The following is an 18,786-nucleotide window of genomic DNA, read 5'->3' as shown; positions in this document are numbered from 1 at the left end:
CATTTTCTTATTTAATTATAGAATAAGTATCACAAAATAAATGAAAAAAATTTAGGTTACGTATTCATAATACATTTTGATAATAAAATCTACGCTAAAGGTTCCTTCATATAGGCTTATCATGTTGTGCTATTTTTTTCTGATACTTCTTGGTCAATAGTATTTTGAAATCGTGCAATAACTTTTTCATATTTAATTAATAAAAACTGTGCCCAAAAATGCCATAGTGTATTGATTATATGTTACTTGGCCGATTACGTTCAATTTCTAACATTGTATTGAATGCCGAGACAAAAATAAACCGTGATTATGTAGTGGAGCTTGTAGAATGTAGAATGTTTAGGAGGGGAGTTTATCACTGCGACCTTACAGATCTATTGTGTGTTCCCCTTTATTGACTTATAACGAGTTATAACTCATCATGCAGTCTCAGGGCTTTAATAAAAGCCAGTATCTGAGACGGCTTCACAGAGGGCAGCTCTCCATCCTCGACATCTGCCGTATCAAAGTTCATGGCACGAACGGTCGTCGTCTCGGCGCACTCAGTGATAAGGTGTTCTGGTGTTTCCCATTTTCCCCACAGAATCTGCATTCGCCGTTGTTTCTCAGCTTCAGCCTACTGAGGTGTTCGTTGAGGAGACAGTGTCCTGTTAGAAACCCCGTGACAATCCAAAGATTGCTTTTACTTAAATCAAGGAAAACCTTTGATTTTTCTCGGTCCTAAGTTCTGAGGAACTTTTTTGAGTGTATTAGACTGTTGGAGGACACCCATTCCAGGTTACGGATGGAGTCTTCCAGATTCTTCAGTTCCGATTTCAGTTAGTTCCCGCTTTTCATTGCCTTCTATCCCTTGGTGAGCAGGCACCCAGAGTAGGAGGACTTTATTTTCTTTGCCTAATTTGTTGAATGTCTCGAGGTATTCTTTGATGTAGGGAGCTTGCTTGAAATACTTGAAATAAACGCTATTTCTTCCTCTATGGAATTGTACTTATGTGAGATGGAGAATCAGTTGGAAAAGAAGGAAATTTAGGAGAAGGTACAAGTTTGCAACTATATTTATAGGTTTAAACATACATTTTCTATATAATTATTGTATTAATATGTAAATAAGTATGTAACAGTTCGTATTAATGTACAAATATTTATTATTATGTCATGTATACATACATATTTCGAATTTCTAAGAATATCTCTAACGATCTAGATGTAGTTGACCTACAAGTCCTATAAATAGAAACTTTCTATGCACTATTTCAAACGCTTAAATTTGCAACAAATATCAATATTCCCATTCGTTTTACTTTGCCGGTACAGAGAAGCGAAAAAGGCTCGGATAATTTCGAAAATTACGTCTGAGAAAACTACATAAATTTTCATTTTGGACCTTTGTAACGTTGGCACCTCTCCACGATCGTTTTTGTGAATTAACTGTAAAAGTTGGAGGATAACAGGCGATAAACTAAAACTAGAAATATTGGCAAACGATTTATGACAGTTTACGTTTATTTTTGAAGTGAAACTACTTTACGCGCGTTGGGTGAGTAAAAATTCAAGGCCCCGACACGACACGAGACACGACACGCAATGTTTACAAAGTGGACAGTCTACAGTTTAGAAAAAATCGTCCGGTTTAGGGTGTATTCCGTTGCTTACCTTGGTTATGGTTTTATGTTCCGTTTCTATCGGTTTCCCGAAAGTTTTCTTATTACGGAACACGGTTCCTGAAAAATTCGGTTATAACTGTCACCCATCTGTCACCAAACTAACCAGCGCGAGAATGCTGGTTTTTCTGGTTTGGTTTGTCGATCAATGTCATTTATGTGACAGAAATCAAGCAAATATTGGAAGTTCTTGTGATGTTCTCATTTAATTTCTAAAATTTGTAATAATATTTTGTATTTACATCCAAAAGCAATGGAGGTAGGCAGTAAAGGTAAATAAATTTCATTAACTAAATAGAATTACTTTTTAGGACCATTTAAACTTATCATGCAGCCATTGTTTCTTAAAGTCAGGAACATTTAAAGAAAACGTGAAAAACAAGACAACAAGCAATCGTGAATGTTTTGTAAGCTATAAAAATATAAATATTTATTAGATTTGTTTATTTATTATTGATCTGTTTTAATATTGGACCTGCAAATCTTCACTTGAGCTCTAACGAGTTTAACAGTTTATTAATAAAGTACTTTTCAATATTAAACTCCATTGAAAAGAAGAAGCAAACGTAAAAACAGAGAATAGGTACATTAAAAATGCATAAAAGATAAATTTTATAATAGAGGTATTGAAATTTAGAAAACGTCAACGTCAAACATTTGACGTTTCCAATATTTTACCAAACCGTTCCATATCAAACCGATGATTTTCAGGAACCGCTCTTTACCGTAGTTAACCGGTCTGGTTCGCCCGGTTTTGCAAGGGAATTCAGCCTTAGATGCAATTTGGTATGTCAATAAATAGGATCAAGGCCAACTTGACTGTGAACGATACGTGGTACTGTGACAGTTTTGACGTAAGAAACGTCAAAAGTTGATGTCGTCCGATTGCGACCAAATTTGGTGGGTAGGCTATGTGAGAGAGGGTGCACACACCATCCTGCAAACTTGGATTCGACGTTTCGTTTACATCTTCATCATGGTGGGTCGTGGATTTAGTATATTCCTTTATCTTTAATTTCCTTCTTAGTTTGTGTAAAAATACCTAGCCAGTTTACATAAAACGTTAAAATGCCGAACGCTTATTTTGCTACTTTTTTTCGGACTAGTGAAATGGACTCTTAAAGCTCTAGATCTATCACCAATATAAAATTCACAATTTTTATTTGTTAAAAATAAGACGTAAAGCTCTGTGATTAATTTTCATATTTTAAATTTACAAAATAATGTAAACAAACAGTATTACAACGTTAAATATGGCAAAATGACAAGCAAAACGAAATTTCTAATGAAACCAACCACGAAGAAGATCTTTTAAGATAATAAGTAGTTTTATGAGTTATTTCACATATTTCCATAGCTCCGCGGGCTAGGCTAATTAGAAAATAAATTGTCTAGAATTACAATAGGAAATTACGACAGCGCCATTAATCTTCGAAAATACAATAATATTTTATAGCTCCATGGGACATAAATACGGGTTTTACAACAAAAAATATTGAGCAATATTCTACAGTGTCTTGGTGACGCAATATTAAACTTTTACAAAATTCAGACCTAACATATAAACAAAATCAACATGTCTATAATATTTGATTGCGATATTAAGTTTTTCTTTATTAAAATTATACGGTTCTTAGTATGTTATTCGGAAATTATTTAAAATTTAAAAAGAGTTTAAATGTCACTTGTATACGAACCAACAAACAATAGAATTCTTTTTTGGAAATGAAAAAATGATCTTCTTGAACTGACATTCTCTTTAACATTGAAAGTTTTAAAATTTTAATGAACAATGTACAAGTGAGAAGCGCAGATCACCTATGAAAATAGGTACACTTATACGGATCTGGTCATCGATACTGCGTAGTTTGGATTTTAACGTGCAAGACAGTGACGTCGACAGCTTAATGGAAAATTAAATGTATTAAAAAGAGATAATAGGTTGGGTTGATACATTTCTTCTATGCGGTATTGCCGGATTTTGCAGCAAAATTTCAAAAAGCAGGAGTTGGCGTTTATGAAAATGTTGCATCGAGGGTTGGAACTTTATTTTTCACAATTAGTTACTCATTTTACTACAGCTGTAATCGATTATATTTAGCTTTTGGATATATTATCTTCATTTCAGTAGTATACATACATTTTAAAATAGTTTATTTTTCTCTACACGCATTTTCCTACAAACATAAAAACCGGCAATACTGTATGCCGCTTTTTATTTTATCTTTTTGTCTCACAAAATTATCAATTTATAAATATTAACAAACAAAAACTTAACTTGCTCAAGGCATCAGATACCGAATTTTCCGTTAACATGGCAGTTCACATTGATCCAGTATTCCGAAAAAAAACATATTATAAGGATATTATTATGTTTCTTATTTAAGATTTACGCTTAAAACTATTCAAATATAAATCTGTATTGCTCATAATTCCACCGTTCAACTCTACTCAACAATTAATTTATATGTTCCGCTCCGTTTATGATGTCTGTTGAGCAATATCTATTTATTTTTGTTAATAATTTCCAGCAATTATTTATTTACCTGCTAGATACGTATAGTAATATAATTTTATTTATAGGTACTACAATTACCGATAAGAAATAGTTTTTGATTAATAACTTAGTTTTAAATCGACTAAATCAATATCGTAAATAAGATAGTAGGTACAGCTAGAAGGCTGTGGCCAGTGGTAGATAGCGAAAAGACAAAACAACTACTAGAGCACAGAAAGAACCTAGTAATAATAATAATAATAATAGCTCCCGTATATAGCGTTTAACGCCTTGGGAGTAGCAAGGTACAGCTTGCCGTTCGATATACAAGGAAGGTAATGTGGCTAGCACTACGCTTCAACCGCCTATTATTACCTCAGGATTGTGAATCCCAAGCACTCATTTAAAGCTGAGTCGACCTAGGTACCCAAACTATTTTTATTTTAATAAAAATAGTCGGCTGATGAAATGCCGGGTGTGGAAATCGAACCCACACCTTGAGATTGGTAGACGAGAGCCTGTACCTCTACGCCACCGGGCACCTACCTAGTATCATAATTGTATTAAAACTAAAAGAATTTCGGACTTCCATTGTCTTTATTTACTTTGCTTACACAACTTTTCGGTCAGGACTATCACTCATCAATACTGAATCATTGTCTACCACATTCAAAGTAACTCATAATAATTGTAGGTGTCGCCACTGGAAACTGCCCCCCGGGTGTAAACCTTCTGAGATGGAAGATTTCCAACGACGACTACTACAGAGAATGCGGAGAGGAAGACAAAGCCATAGAGCACCCGCTATGTCACTGTCCGGGACTGGAAAATCGTTTTTTGCGAACGGTTTTTTGGAAGGACTAGAGGAAGCAGCAGAAGCTAACATCACAGCGACATGACACCGAAAACTTCGCAGAGAGCTGGAAGTGCTTTAACGCAAACCTAATGGTTATAAATTCACAGAAATAATAATATTATAAACCTTACTGTATAGAAAATACCAGTTGCTACTTATTAGGTAAATTCAGGAACATTATTTATATAATATATTTTCGTGTCTTTAATTCTGTTAGAATTATTCGTTTTTCAGAATTCAAAACGATCGAAATAGTAACATAGGTTATTTAACTGCAGAAGATAAAAAATTAACCTGTTAAGTTTCTGGCTAATTTTTCAAAGGAATCGATGAAAATTTACTGCATTATCGGCCAACACGCCCCGCAATTGCTCGTTAGAAGATCGATGGTGTCATTAAAGTGAGTAAGAACGTTCCTAACTTGATTTAAAACGCTTTATCTATTACTCGAAATCGAAGTCTTCGATCAAAGCCTTAAAATTATAATCATCTATATGGATTACAGTACACACGAAATCTCCTATGTCATGATCTAGTAGGTTAATCAATATTTTCTATGAGTTTTATGACAAAAAAGACAAATTCGAGACAAAATCTCACAGTTCATTTTTTTATTAAAAGCTTTTAAATTTCATGAAATAACTACTACAATGTTTAGTATCTCTCTTCAGATTTCAGTTACTGAATGAGCAAAAAAACTTTCGTCATACAAACCGGTTGACAAGATTAGTTATAATGATGAAACTTTGGTCGAACCGTTTTATGTTGAGTTTTGGCAATATGGTTGAAATATAGAGTTTACACATCAATTATCAGTCGAACATTTCTCGTAGTTCTTGTATTTTCTTTCTCACCAAGGGATAGAAGGCAACGAAACAGCAAACGATCTAGCTAGAAAAGGAGCGAACACTCCACTAACTGGGCCAGAACCGTTCTGCTTTCCAAGCGGAAACCAGCTTAAAGCGGAACTTAAGAACCTGGAGGACTCCGTCCGTAACCTGGAATGGGAATCCTCCAACGGTCTAAGACATTCGAAAAAGTTCCTCAGAACTTACGACCGAGAAAAATCAAAGAATTTCCTTGATTTCAGTAAGAACAACCTTCGTATTGTCACGGGGTTTCTAACAGGACACTGTCTCCTTAACAAACACATCAGTAGATTGAAGCTGAGAAACAACGACGAATGCAGATTCTGTGGGGAAAATGGGAAACACCTCATCATTGAGTACGCCGAGACGACAAGCGTTTGTGCCATAAACTTTGGTACGGCTGATGTTGAAGATGGAGAGCTAACCTCTGTGGAGCCGTCTCAGATACTGGCTTTTGTCAAAGTGTTGAGACTGTATGATGAGTTATAACCCGTTATAACTCAAGAAACGGGAGCACACAATAGATCTGTAAGGACGCGGTTATTAAGCCTCCTGCTAAACATTCTACGGCTCTGTAGAAGTGGACCTTGCTGTGGAGCTGGAGGGAAACTCCCTAATAACACTGAGAGCATTAATAGTTCAAGTTCCAAGAGACCAATCTCAAAGAAAACTACAGGAGAGGCAGCTGACACTTGCGCGAGATCAGCTTCCACAAGTGGCACACGAGCTACCATGCTCCTCTAGTAAGGGTCGGGAGCCTACCTCTAAACCTAACAGGCTACACAAGCTATCGTTTCCTCTACCCGGTCTGGGTCAACCAGAGTAGATCTCAGCGGAGCAGGAGTACGGAGATAGTTCCAAATGCTCAATGAAGGATTTGTCCCAGAGAAAGCAAAAGCAAAAACACTCTTTTTGGAAAAGTAAAGGAATCAGCTTGGCGCATCTCACCTCTACTCCAACAAGAAGAGAAAAAAGCAGGATGGAAAGCCGTTCAATACCGGGAGGCAAGCAGGGACTTATTATGGTCTAAGAGCTGGCTACATAAAAAACCTTATCATCGTTACATGGCTAATTTTTCTTGTGAAGTATCCTTTTGTGTTGCCATTATGAAATAGTCATGTCTGCCAGCGCGATCCAGGGGCTTAAAGCGGGGGCGGTCAATCGAAAGAGTGAAATTTTGATACTAAAAATATTATAAGGTACACGAATTATAATTACCAAATAGCTTTTATTTATTATTAAGAAACGTGAAAAATTGTTGGCAGACATTTTTCTCGTGGCTAAAATGCCGACAGACAACACGAAAGAGGCATGAAATTTTTTCCAAAGGTCATAATTTTTAAAACAAATTAAGGCATACATGCATGCTGATTGGTGGAATGTCATATTTCTTTATTTTAAAAGCCGTATACAAAAGGGCAGACAAAAAGATCGTGGCTAAATCAGCGACAGACAGTTATCAAAAGCGCGATATTGCTTCTGGAGTTGAATCTGCGCTAGAGTCACCATATATCAGGTCCTCATTATAGGAATTGACCTCCATATCGAAAAGGTTAATAGAAAAGGAGATATATGCTGGATAATTCCACTCTAGGTGATTTACTTCTGATCTTGCAGGTAAAATTACGATACAGTGCCGATCCTGCTTAAATGTAGCTATTTTATTTCGATCCTTAAGTACAGTATTTTTGACATTAAAAATCATTATATTTTAAATTATTTATAAAATTTTTTTTTTTTTTTTTTTTTTTTTTTTTTTTTTTTTTTACATTTAATAATTAAATTTATTTATATTATATATTTTCCTATACCTAAGCGTTGAAAAGTGATGGAAGGTGTGTGTATTAATATTAATATGGCCCGCTTTGGAAGGAAGTCAAAACTAAATGTCTCGATCAATAAATAACTGACAATTTAAAAACAAACAAAAAAAAAAAAAAAAAAAATAAATTTTATCAAATATTTTTTTTATTACTTTATTTATATGTGTGGAAGTGTGTATAAATAGGAACGACGCGTCCAAGAGGAGGAGGTGTGGAATTTAAATAAATATTTAGAATTAAATTAAATAGTTGTTTTAGTTTATTTAATATAAAACGGTGATAAAAAGTACAAATTGATGTCGAAAAACATAAGGTACCCAAGATTTACAAATCAGACAAAAATGTTATAATGATGCGATAGTAAGTTAAACGTTCATAGTGCTTTTAGACAAGTGATAGGATTTTTTTGAAAATTTAAATTTTATTATTATATACTTTATAATAATTATGTAAATATGAAGCTTGAGTTTACAATTTACGAATTATTTGCTTACCTTTTATTATCTCCTTAATCTTCTCCATCGAATACATGATAGCCGAAGAAATCTGCACGTCCAAATTCTTAATCGCTATATCAACATTAGTACCACCCTCGTTCGAGTTCTTCTTCACCGCGTTGATCAAATTCTCTATCCCCTCCACATACACGTTCCAAGGCAAATCCAACTCAGCCACGTACTTGTTCAAACAGCCTCTCATCACGTTCAAACAATAATCCGAACAAGGCCGATTATGCTTGGGCAGAGCAAGACATTTCGGACAATAAGTCATTTTGAGCAAAGCCGTATGACACTCAGAGTTAGTTGTAGCATGTTCATCAATAATCAACGCGTGCGTGGTGTTTAGCACTTCCATTCCGATACCCAGAGCCTCTAAAAGCAGTCTAGTCGTCTCCAGACTCTTTGATAACGAGTCTGAGACTTGTTTGGGAAATCGGAGAGGGTTTTTATCACATCCATATTGTCTTTGAAATGTTTGTATCTTGTGGTAGAAATCACCGGATGATAGTCCGGTTTGTTGGTGATAGGCTAGAGGGAACAGTTCGGTGAAGAACTGGTTGACGCTGGCAACGATGTCGGATGGGGTCTTGGTAGGTTTTTGGTCGGACGGGTCGATTTTGACGTAGTCTCTGATGTCTCGGTAGAGGATCTCGATGGGTTTCGTTGATAATTCGGCCATCGAATAGTAGACCTGAGAGAAGATATGTAAGGTTTTGTTTTCGGATTGCTTGGCCAGTTCCCAGACGTGATCTGAAACAAACAAAAAAGAAATATTTAAATAAAACCGATAAAAGTTGCAGATTTTTCGATTATCCTAGATAGTACCTCCTCAAGAATAGAAAATAATGCCAAAAATGATGGGAAAAGATAATCGTCGGTATCGGTAAGTTACGATAGTTTTTTATATGGTAAAATGTATTGTTGTTGTACCAATGGAAGCGCCGGTGTCAGCCATTAGGTTTCGCTCGACGAGGATCGGTATCTCTACCGTACCCTTGTTAACTCCACGGTAGAGATACCGATAGTTATCGGTACAAATTTTCTATACCCTAATGGCTAAAATTATGACAACAACAAACACGGCGCTCATTGGCCGTAAGTACCGATAGCAGCTGTCGTAACTTACCGATACCGACGATTGTCGATGCCGTGTACAGAATATGGCGCCAGATGGGAAAGCAAATGTTCCTAGCATGCGGTCATCAAGAGAAAGAGACAATTTTCATCAGGATGACGCATCCTTAAATTCTGAGAACACGGTCTTGTAGTTCGACATAATCTCCTCAGAGTAACCTTTCTCAAGCAAATCTGTTTTAATATTATTATTTAGTTAAGCATTAACAGATGCTTGATCATTGCATGTGATATTTGCTCGATGAAAAAAGGCTAACCGACGTAAGATCGATCTCATAATTCATATAAGTGTATACAACTTTCAAGCAAACGTTAAGGAACTAGTTCTTTAACGAATTATGAAGAAAACTATAGTATATTACATATCGAGGAAAGTGTTTCATTACTGTCGATATATTGACTAAATCTCGAGACAACAATGAAAACTTTCCTCCGAGTTTTGTATACTATTTTTATTTACAACCATCATTAATTAAAAATTAGGGACAGTAATTTATTTGAAAAAAAAATATGCGAAAATTTGTCGTTTTCTATTTTGGCATTTCCATATCTATAGTACCAGTGGTTGTTATGACGCAAACCTTCAACAACAAAATAAACAACTAAGTGACAGTTTTAATTTCTCGTTCGCTTTTTATATAACATAGAAAGCCAGAATGTTGTCGAAAAGTTCTGAAAATGAAGACCACTTTAATATTGGTACAGCACACAGAACTTACAGAAGCTGCAAAAAGAGCAGAAACCAGTTTACTTCCAGAGAAAAGTAGGGGCGATATGAAATAGCAATGAAAGTATATGAAAATGTTGTGCCGAAAGAAATGCATAGAATATTGCTTCGGATACAGTCTTGATGGCATATTTTAACGACATGGCAAGGCAGAAAAATTCATCTACTCTTTGGGCTACGTATCTGTATACAGCATGATACGGACAATGCTAGAATTATAGGGGAAAGGGACTGACATATCAAGAAATGGCCACAAAACTCATTCGACACTAAATCCTTACAGAATGTAGGTTTTTAAGCTAAAGAAGTCTAGCATTTTACCTTCAACAAATAAATGTATTAAAATCTTCAATTATTATTGTTAATCTTCTTGTTTTTTGTTGATGTTAGATAAATTTAATAAAGATATAACAAGAATATTTTGCTTAATTAAATGAAATGGGTGAGGGAAATGGGAGATGGAAATGGATGAGGGAAATGAGTTAGGAATGAGATGGAAAAGGGAAGAAATGTAGATATATTTGACATTTTCAAATTTTTTTAAAGTCAGTAATGTCAGTATTATTACATATGTGGTTGTAAAATAAAATAAATTATCCTATTACATTTTATTAATTGTTTTTATTTCTTCATTATTCCTTTCTTATCTGAAGTACTTCGATATCTAAATGAACGCTTACCATTATATGGAAGTAACGAGCGATCGGGACTAAGAGCTTCTGGTAAAAGAGAAATTATATGGTAGCGCCGCAGCAGCTCAACTAGACGTGAATAACGGCTGTTGTTGTCTAACAGGTAAGTCATGCAAGTCTAGACACGTGCTCGCTCGACAACCACCTGTACTTTCCTTCTTGGGCAGCGCTAATTCATCATGCCCCGGTATTTATGGGCCGCGCTCGGCATAACGTAAACAAATGGCTCGATAAATTTCGCATTTGTGAGCGGAATATTTGCGTAAATTTCGATCTCTTAAAAATGACAATGCTTTTCCCGGATAATTTCAATATTTATGTCGTCGTGGGATGGAGAAGGGTATTGCGCATATTGAAATTTCTATTTACATCATAGGAGAAGAGATTGGAATCCAGTTGCTTGTGCTTCCATTTAATAAATTGTTGTCTTTTGCCTAAATTTACTACATCTCATATAGTTTTTAATGGGTTTTGTACAAAGTGTATAAATCGGGTAAATATTGTGTCAGGATTTGAATTAGCAAATTGGATACAGCGATATTAAGCAAAGTAAGACCAAGACCAGTCTCGCTCGACTACTTTATGTAATAGTTGCTCTTTTGGGCTAAAATACAACAAAAAATAAATCAAACAGTATATAATATCCAGCCACTGATGCACGTTTTCATTGGTAAATATACCATTGCTACAATGATTAAGATGGGCATTGCCGGAAACAGTACTGAGAAAACTGTCAGCTCAGGAGCTTGGAAACACCCCCAAAAAATCCATTCCTTCAACTCCCACTGGATGACATATCAAGAATATCAAGAATTGAACTTTGAGGAACACCTCGCTGTAGTATTGAGCACCAAAAAGAATTGGAATACCATATGCCAATGCTGCCAAAACCAACCTTCCAGAACCTACTCGCGAAGCAGAACGGTTTCGGCAAGACAAGAAATCTTGTCTTGACAAGCAATTTCTTGTCTTGTCGTGAAATATTTTCAAGAATTAAAAAAAAATCTTGTCTTGACCATTTCTTGAGAGTTGATTTCTTGTCTTGATTCAAGAAATCTTGAAATTTCTTGATATCTTGACAAAAGGGGAACCCCCGTTTAAAATTCGTTTATTAAAGGGGAACCCCCTATTTAAAAGTCGCGGTGAGATTGGTTAATGTGATGTTTATGCTTTATGCGTAAAACCGAGGGTCAGCCATCTAATTTTCAAAAAAATCAAAAACGTTGGGCTCATTATACTACAGTAGTCAAAATCATCAGATTTACATAATTTTGTTAATTATTATTATTATCTAACATTAAAATGAGTGATTGCGATGGTTTGTTGAGCAGCAAATCTGAGCCGTTCGTAATTGAATATGGTTCAGAATACCTACCACCTCAGATATCTGGACGTAGAAGTTTAATTAGTGACTTTGACAGTAGTGACGGTGATAATACTACTACAGATAAAAACAGTCAAAACAACAATGATAAAAGCTACTCTACTTCAGTGGCGTACATAAAATGTATAATTTTTTTATTTTAAAAGTTTTACGTTAATTCAAAAAGTCTGAATGTCACTGAAGTAGACCCGCTTTGCAAAGTTTTTTTTTCTATTCTAATATCGTAGGCCATAACATATCCAAAAAATTATAAAAAAAACATTTAAAAATTAAAAAATTATTAGGCATTAAAAAAGGTTTCAATTTAATTTGGCCCACAGTCTTGATCTTGTCTTGAAATTAAGACAAGATCACGAAGTTGTCAAGAAAATGACGACCCCTATTCCCGCATGGAACCCAACTTAAAACGGAACTTAAGAATCTGGAAGACTCCATTCGTAACCTGGAATGGGAATCCTCCAGTGGTCTAAGACACTTGAAGAACACCTCAGTAGATTGAAGCTAAGGAACAACGGCGAATGCAGATTCTGTGGGAAAATGGGGAAACACCAGTACACCTCATCACTGAGTGCGCCGAGTCGACAACCATTCATGCCATAAACTCTGTTACGACTGATATTGGAGACGGAGAACTAACCTCTGTAAAACCGTCTGGGATACTGGCTTTTGTCAAAGCCCTAAAACTGAATGATGAGTCAAAAGTCAAGAAAGGGAGACACAATAGATCTATAAAATTGCGGTCATTAACTTTCCCCTATATATCTTCAATATAATATCTTAAATCTTATATTATCTAAACAAGCTGATACCGGCGACGTTGTTGACGTTTTCCGTTTACCTCTGGTTGGTATATTTCACGTATTCCCTTTGTTACGTACCTTAAGATTTGTCTATTTCTTTGAATAAGAAGACTAAGGAAGGAGCATAATGCTATCCATGTATTCATGCATGATGGGCGGAAAAAGGACTCTAGGATGGGGAGCCTTGACAGTTCTGTTTGACGATTCATTTGACACATTTGAATTTGATTTGAAATTTTGTGGATTTGTCAGTCTTTACGGAGCTTATTTTATGTTATTTATTATTTATTCTACTACTGATAGTTGTATAAAGGTAGTAAATCTAGATGGAAATTGTGGCAAAAACTTAAATCAACAGTGACACTATCGCGATTTATCGAAAAAAGACTCTAAAATAGTGGTTGTGTAGCGTGCGGTAGATCTCGGCAAAAATCGAGTGAAATAATGGAACAACTTTTCGCTAGTAAGTGACTATATAATATACATACGTGTAGTAAACCGATCATTTATGAAATTCACTTAAATTAACTAATTATATATTTTTTCTTTCATTTTTGCTTTTATTTACTACTTGTCAAAGATTAGATGTCAAAGAAATTAGATACGTCAATTTGACTTACCTGCTTCAGTAGCGTATCGGATGTTTGTGTTAATAAATAATTATTAAAACTTATCTATTTTTTTTAATAATATGTTTTTATAACAATTTTAATAACTACAAACATTTATTCACAACGTAAAATTAAAAAAAAATATTGAGTCTATCCCACGTCTACCCTACATCATAGTTTTACATTTTTTAAATGAAATTAGAACGGCACTGATAAACCGGAATTTAAGTCGGCCATATTTGAGTCCCATCGCGGTGGACCTAAGATTTTTGATATGCTCCTTCTTTAGTCTTCTTATTCAAAGGTCTATTTATATTATTTGCCTGAACTTTAATTATAATATTTTATGTCCACCAAAAGCTACCGACAAAAATCCGCATCTACCTATTATGCGATCCAAAGTTCTAATCCTAATGCAATCTCTGAACCTCGATCCATATCTGTCCCGGGAAACGAAGGTACTCAGCATTCAAAAGGGTATTTTTACAAAGCTCCGTGCCAGCGAGTATATCGTTTTCGAAAATTATTTCGCCATATATCGTAAAAGAGTCTTACGACCTACGTCATACGTTGTGCTCGTAAAACGAAATTTCCAGACGAATCTCGACAGATATTTCGTTAGAGAGAGAGATTTTGCAAATCGGGGCAGGTCATCTAATTTTAAAATCGGTCGATAAAGCCACTTTGTTTATAAGGCGGATCGGGGTGACACATTTTCTTGACGTTTATATCTGTCTTTATCGGAGGATATTTTGTTAGTGTGACGGCGTTACGTGGGAGTTCGTTTAAAAAGGAACGATTATTGGCAGGTTTATGTTTAAATTTAAGTGTTTTGTCTGTTTCTGAGGGTGACATCGGGTGACATTCAGGTAGTGTTTGTAATTATTTGTTTTCTCTCGACAAAATAATACACACATCGGAAAAATCTAGGGATATCATTTTATTAAAGTTAAAAATAAATGTTTTGAATAAACAACCACATATTTGTAGGCCGATTCTTTCTATACTTCGATTGAAACGAAGTAGTCACACTAGTTATTTCTAAATTTGGGATATTCGCAGAAGTGTTTGTGCATTTTTTGTCAAATGTATAAAAAGCACCTAGAATCAATTGTTCAAATTTAACCTGTACTGGCTATGTTTTTTATGATAACTGGCCAGAATTCAAATAACTCTGTTTAGTATTAAACAACGTTATGGAGCGTAGACATCTTAACAAAGACGAAATGCTAAGAGCCATGGGTATGCTCAGAAGCTGGAATGCGCCAAATCGACGTAGCTAGAGTATTAAATACAACGCAAAGTGTAATATCGCGATTAAGTGCACGCTACCGTGAAAGTGGTGATGTTGCTGAAAGGTACACAGAGCGACATCGCATTACTACCCCTCAGCAAGATCATTTTTTACATTAAATGCTCGACGCCGACCGACTCTTACAGCACCAGAGCTTAGTTTAATTCTCCAGGAAACACATAATGTAACCGTTAGTCCTGACACTGTTCGCAATAGATTAAGAGAGGTCAACTTAAGAAGCAGACGCCCTGGAGAGCTCAACCCTTAACTAGGAAATCGAGAGGTACGATATTTGTGGGCTCAAGATCATGTTCAGTGGTCGAATGAACAATGGCCGCCAATGTTCTCTTCACGGATGAGTCACGCTTTGTAAATCATCCGGATTCGAGAAGGCTTAGGGTATGGAGAGAACCGGGAAATCTTATTCGGTTGGATCATGTTCAGGAAGTGCACCCTTATCAATGTGGAACAGTTATGATCTGGGGAGGAGTCCAGTTATGCCGAAAACCCGATCTCGTTTTTCTTGAAAGGTTTCTAACAGGAATCACATATCGTGATTGAATTCTTGAGCCTGTCGTGTTACCATATGCCAATGATTTTGGGAGAAACCTCATTCTCATGCATGACAATGCACGGCCTCATACAGCCAGAGTGGTAAGTGAGTTTATCAATGCTCATCAATTAAACATCTTACCCTGGCCGGCACAATCTCCTGACCTCAACCCCATCGAGCACGTATGGGACGCGGTCCAAAGAAGAATTTTGAGAATGGGTATGCCTCGTGAAACTCGTAGGGATCTGGTTCGGGCCGTGAATGCAGCGTGGCAGGATGTAACTCAAGAAGAGATCGACAACCTGATCAGGAGTCAGGAGCATGGAGATACGATGTAAGGCTGTAATGAACAGTAGAGGAGGCTATACACTTTATTAAGTAAAAATGGTTTTATCTTTTTTTTTTTAATTCACAGTTTAGAATAAAAAAAAATGTGTGTATTTTTTTGAGTTCAATACAAATCAAGGTAAATTTGAAAAATTCGGTAAATTTCGCATTTTTATATCCAATACGTCCTGTAAACTATTTGTTTATTTTAATTTTATTATATCAGAAATGCAAATAATAAAATTACTGACGATGGCTGGATAAAATTGTAATATCCCTAGACTTTTCCGGTGTGTGTAGATGCCATAAAATCAAGAAAAAATATACGTTTATTGTAGTGTATCTAACTTATGTTCTCTATCAAAGTTTTATTCGGAGTAAAAATTTCATATTAGGGAGGTATTCCATAGTTGGCTACTTTGGTTACCTACTTGATTTCCTCTATTATTTTTTACACTTAATAAAACAATATACTATTTTTTCAACCCTGGGAGCACCTGCAGTAGGTAGCCCAGGAATACACTAGTGCAAATTGGTAAATTGGTAGTGTTTTGTCTATTTTTGGTGTATCTTCATTAGCCTGAAAAGCAACAAGTTACATAATTGTAGGAGTTCTCATCCATTTTAAGATTAAACACTTTAACAGCAGTGTCACTGGAAATTGTATTAGCCACCTTAAGTGAGACAATATGATCTTATCCTCCAAAGATATTCTAAAGAAGACATAAACGCACTATCAAAAATTTTCTGAATCAAAATTCCATTGTTATAATCATCGTCATCACCAAAGAAACCTGAATGACTCTACACCGCATCTGATCAATAGATCTAATTACTCCAACGAGTCACCACAATAGGGAATTTGGTGGCCAGCAAACGCCTTGACTCTAGGTGGCAAACGAATTAACACCAGATGCCGCATCGCTTAATAACAGAGAGCGCATCTCCTCTCACCCCACCCTCTGCGCGTCCTCACCTGTGGAGCGAACACAGAGAGACCTTGAAACAACATTTTTCCTTTTTAACGTGTTTCGAAAAAGATGAATCATCGCCGCCGGTCGGTTCAAAAACGGGCCCCCGAAGAATGGGCCGGTGTTGCCAGGTTTAGCAGGTGAAAAATCGTTTTAATACCTTTTGCGATAGGTTATTATTCAAATATTACTTCTAAGGTATCTCCCACGCCATAGCATTAATTCTAAGGATTAAAAAACCGTAAATTAGCTATAAATTTGATAGTACGAACTCGTAAGAATCAATTCTTACGAATTCGTACATTAGTGTGGTTGTACGAATTTGTTTCCAAATACAGAATTGACAATTTACAGTCGTGATTCGTGATAGAATATGGATGCTGCCCATATATTTTTATTCAGGTGTCTTGAATATTGGATCACTGAGGATTTGAATCAGGAGGTAGAGGTTAAAGCCAGTAACACATTCCTCAAAATCAACCAGAAGAAGAAGAAGGAGGAGGAGGATTTTGTAGCAGCTGCTAAGCCACTTAGCGACATTGGACAAATTAAAGTTAAATTAAACTATATTAATGAACCCAAACCAGATGCCCTAACGAATTGGAACAAAGACTGTATAATTTTTTTAGAATTGAGAATGAGTGGGAGGGGTGGTTAATCACTGCAACCTTACAGATCTATTGTGTCCCCCTTTCTTGAGTTATAACTCATCATACCGTCCCAGGGCTTTGACAAAAACCAGTATCTGGGACGGTTTTATAGAGGGTAGTTCTCCATCTCCAATATCAGTCGTACCAAAGTTCATGGCACCAGTCGTTGTCGTCTCGGCGCACTCAATGATGAAGTGTACTGGTGTTTCCCCATTTTCCCCACAGAATCTGCTGTACAAAGGCTGTAGATTATTAACATCAAGTAAGGAAGCCAGATCACCATTCAGACAAAGTGATTGTCTTAAGTTAATGAAGGAGGGACATTCTATTAGGAGATGGTGACTGTTGCTTGCTACAATAAGAGCAGATAGGCAGGGGGTCACCTTTTAAAAGAAAAGAATGCGAGAAATGGCCCAATCTGAGCCTATTTCAAATGACTTTTTCATTTCTGGATAATGCCGAACTACAGGAGCTTGGAAGAATTGAGGTTTCAAAATTAATCAATCTTGTGTAATAAAGATCTGACATTGAAAACCCGAGATTGTATGGCCAAGTGCTATACTTATTCTGTGTGCTCTTATTAATTAATGGAATCCCCTGTACCCTAAAAGTGAATACAGTGTGAAAAATCAAAGCCTTTAAAATCTTCCTCATATTTCGTCGGATGCTAAAGATACCTTGGACAGAGCAAATAAATAGCAAATGAATCCGAAAGAGACAGAGCTTCTAAGTATGATTAAGAAAAGGAAATCGGCAGACTTTGGATATATTCTCAAGAACTACAAATACCACTTACTACACCTTGTCAGCAAAGATTAAATTGAAGGAAATGAGTTCAAGCCGAGGAGCGATATGCGTGGATGAAAAACATATGAGATTGGCCAGGAATGACTGTAGTTAATACGTTGCCAATCTTCATGATCATAAACATGATTATTTTAATAAATGCATTGATAAATAAATTGGAATTTCACAGACGGGAGGAGTTTTGATCAACATGAAACATGACTATAATAAGAATGGTTCAAATTTGCAAATAAGCTAAAATGTGTTTTCTTTGAAATTTTGACAAACCAGCATTGCAAAACTGATCCATATCTTTTTTAATATCTCCTTTTCTGTTTTCTTGAAATGCAATAATGATACGACGGGAAGCTTCAAGAAGTATACTAGTTATTTTTACTGGTCCTGTATGCCGACATATGTTACAGTTAGAGAAAAATATTCAACAACTATAGAATATTCCTAACTTCTAAATCCTGTTAATATGTCTTTACTGGGCTCTAATAGTCTACTTCATAGACTATTTGCTTTATAGACTATGAAAAGGCGTTCGATAACGTTAAACAAACCTCCTTATATCATACCTCAGAGACTTGGGACTTGATGGAAAAGATATAAGGCTCATCAGTAATTTATATTGAGCAATACGTAATA

General features: G+C 35.7%; 1 protein-coding gene across 1 annotated transcript in view; it reads right to left on the bottom strand.

Annotated features, from left to right (window-relative positions):
* LOC115875368 (division abnormally delayed protein-like) overlaps positions 1–16,740 on the bottom strand; it is a 33,160-nt gene extending 16,420 nt beyond the window's left edge. The window contains exons 1-3 of the mRNA XM_030890796.1: positions 16,705–16,740; positions 8,201–9,020; positions 5,462–5,487 (exon numbers count right to left, since the gene is read on the bottom strand). Coding sequence (XP_030746656.1) covers positions 5,462–5,487; positions 8,201–9,020; positions 16,705–16,740 — 882 coding nt within the window. The remainder of the gene's footprint in view (positions 1–5,461; positions 5,488–8,200; positions 9,021–16,704) is intronic.
* Positions 16,741–18,786: the final 2,046 nt, after the last annotated feature.

The sequence above is a fragment of the Sitophilus oryzae genome, unplaced genomic scaffold (assembly GCF_002938485.1).
Source record: "Sitophilus oryzae breed Bouriz unplaced genomic scaffold, Soryzae_2.0 scaffold_1383_pilon_pilon, whole genome shotgun sequence".
NCBI classification, from domain to species: Eukaryota; Metazoa; Arthropoda; class Insecta; order Coleoptera; family Curculionidae; genus Sitophilus; species Sitophilus oryzae.
Note: the sequence above shows the minus strand (reverse complement) of the source record. Positions and strands in the feature narration are given on the sequence as shown.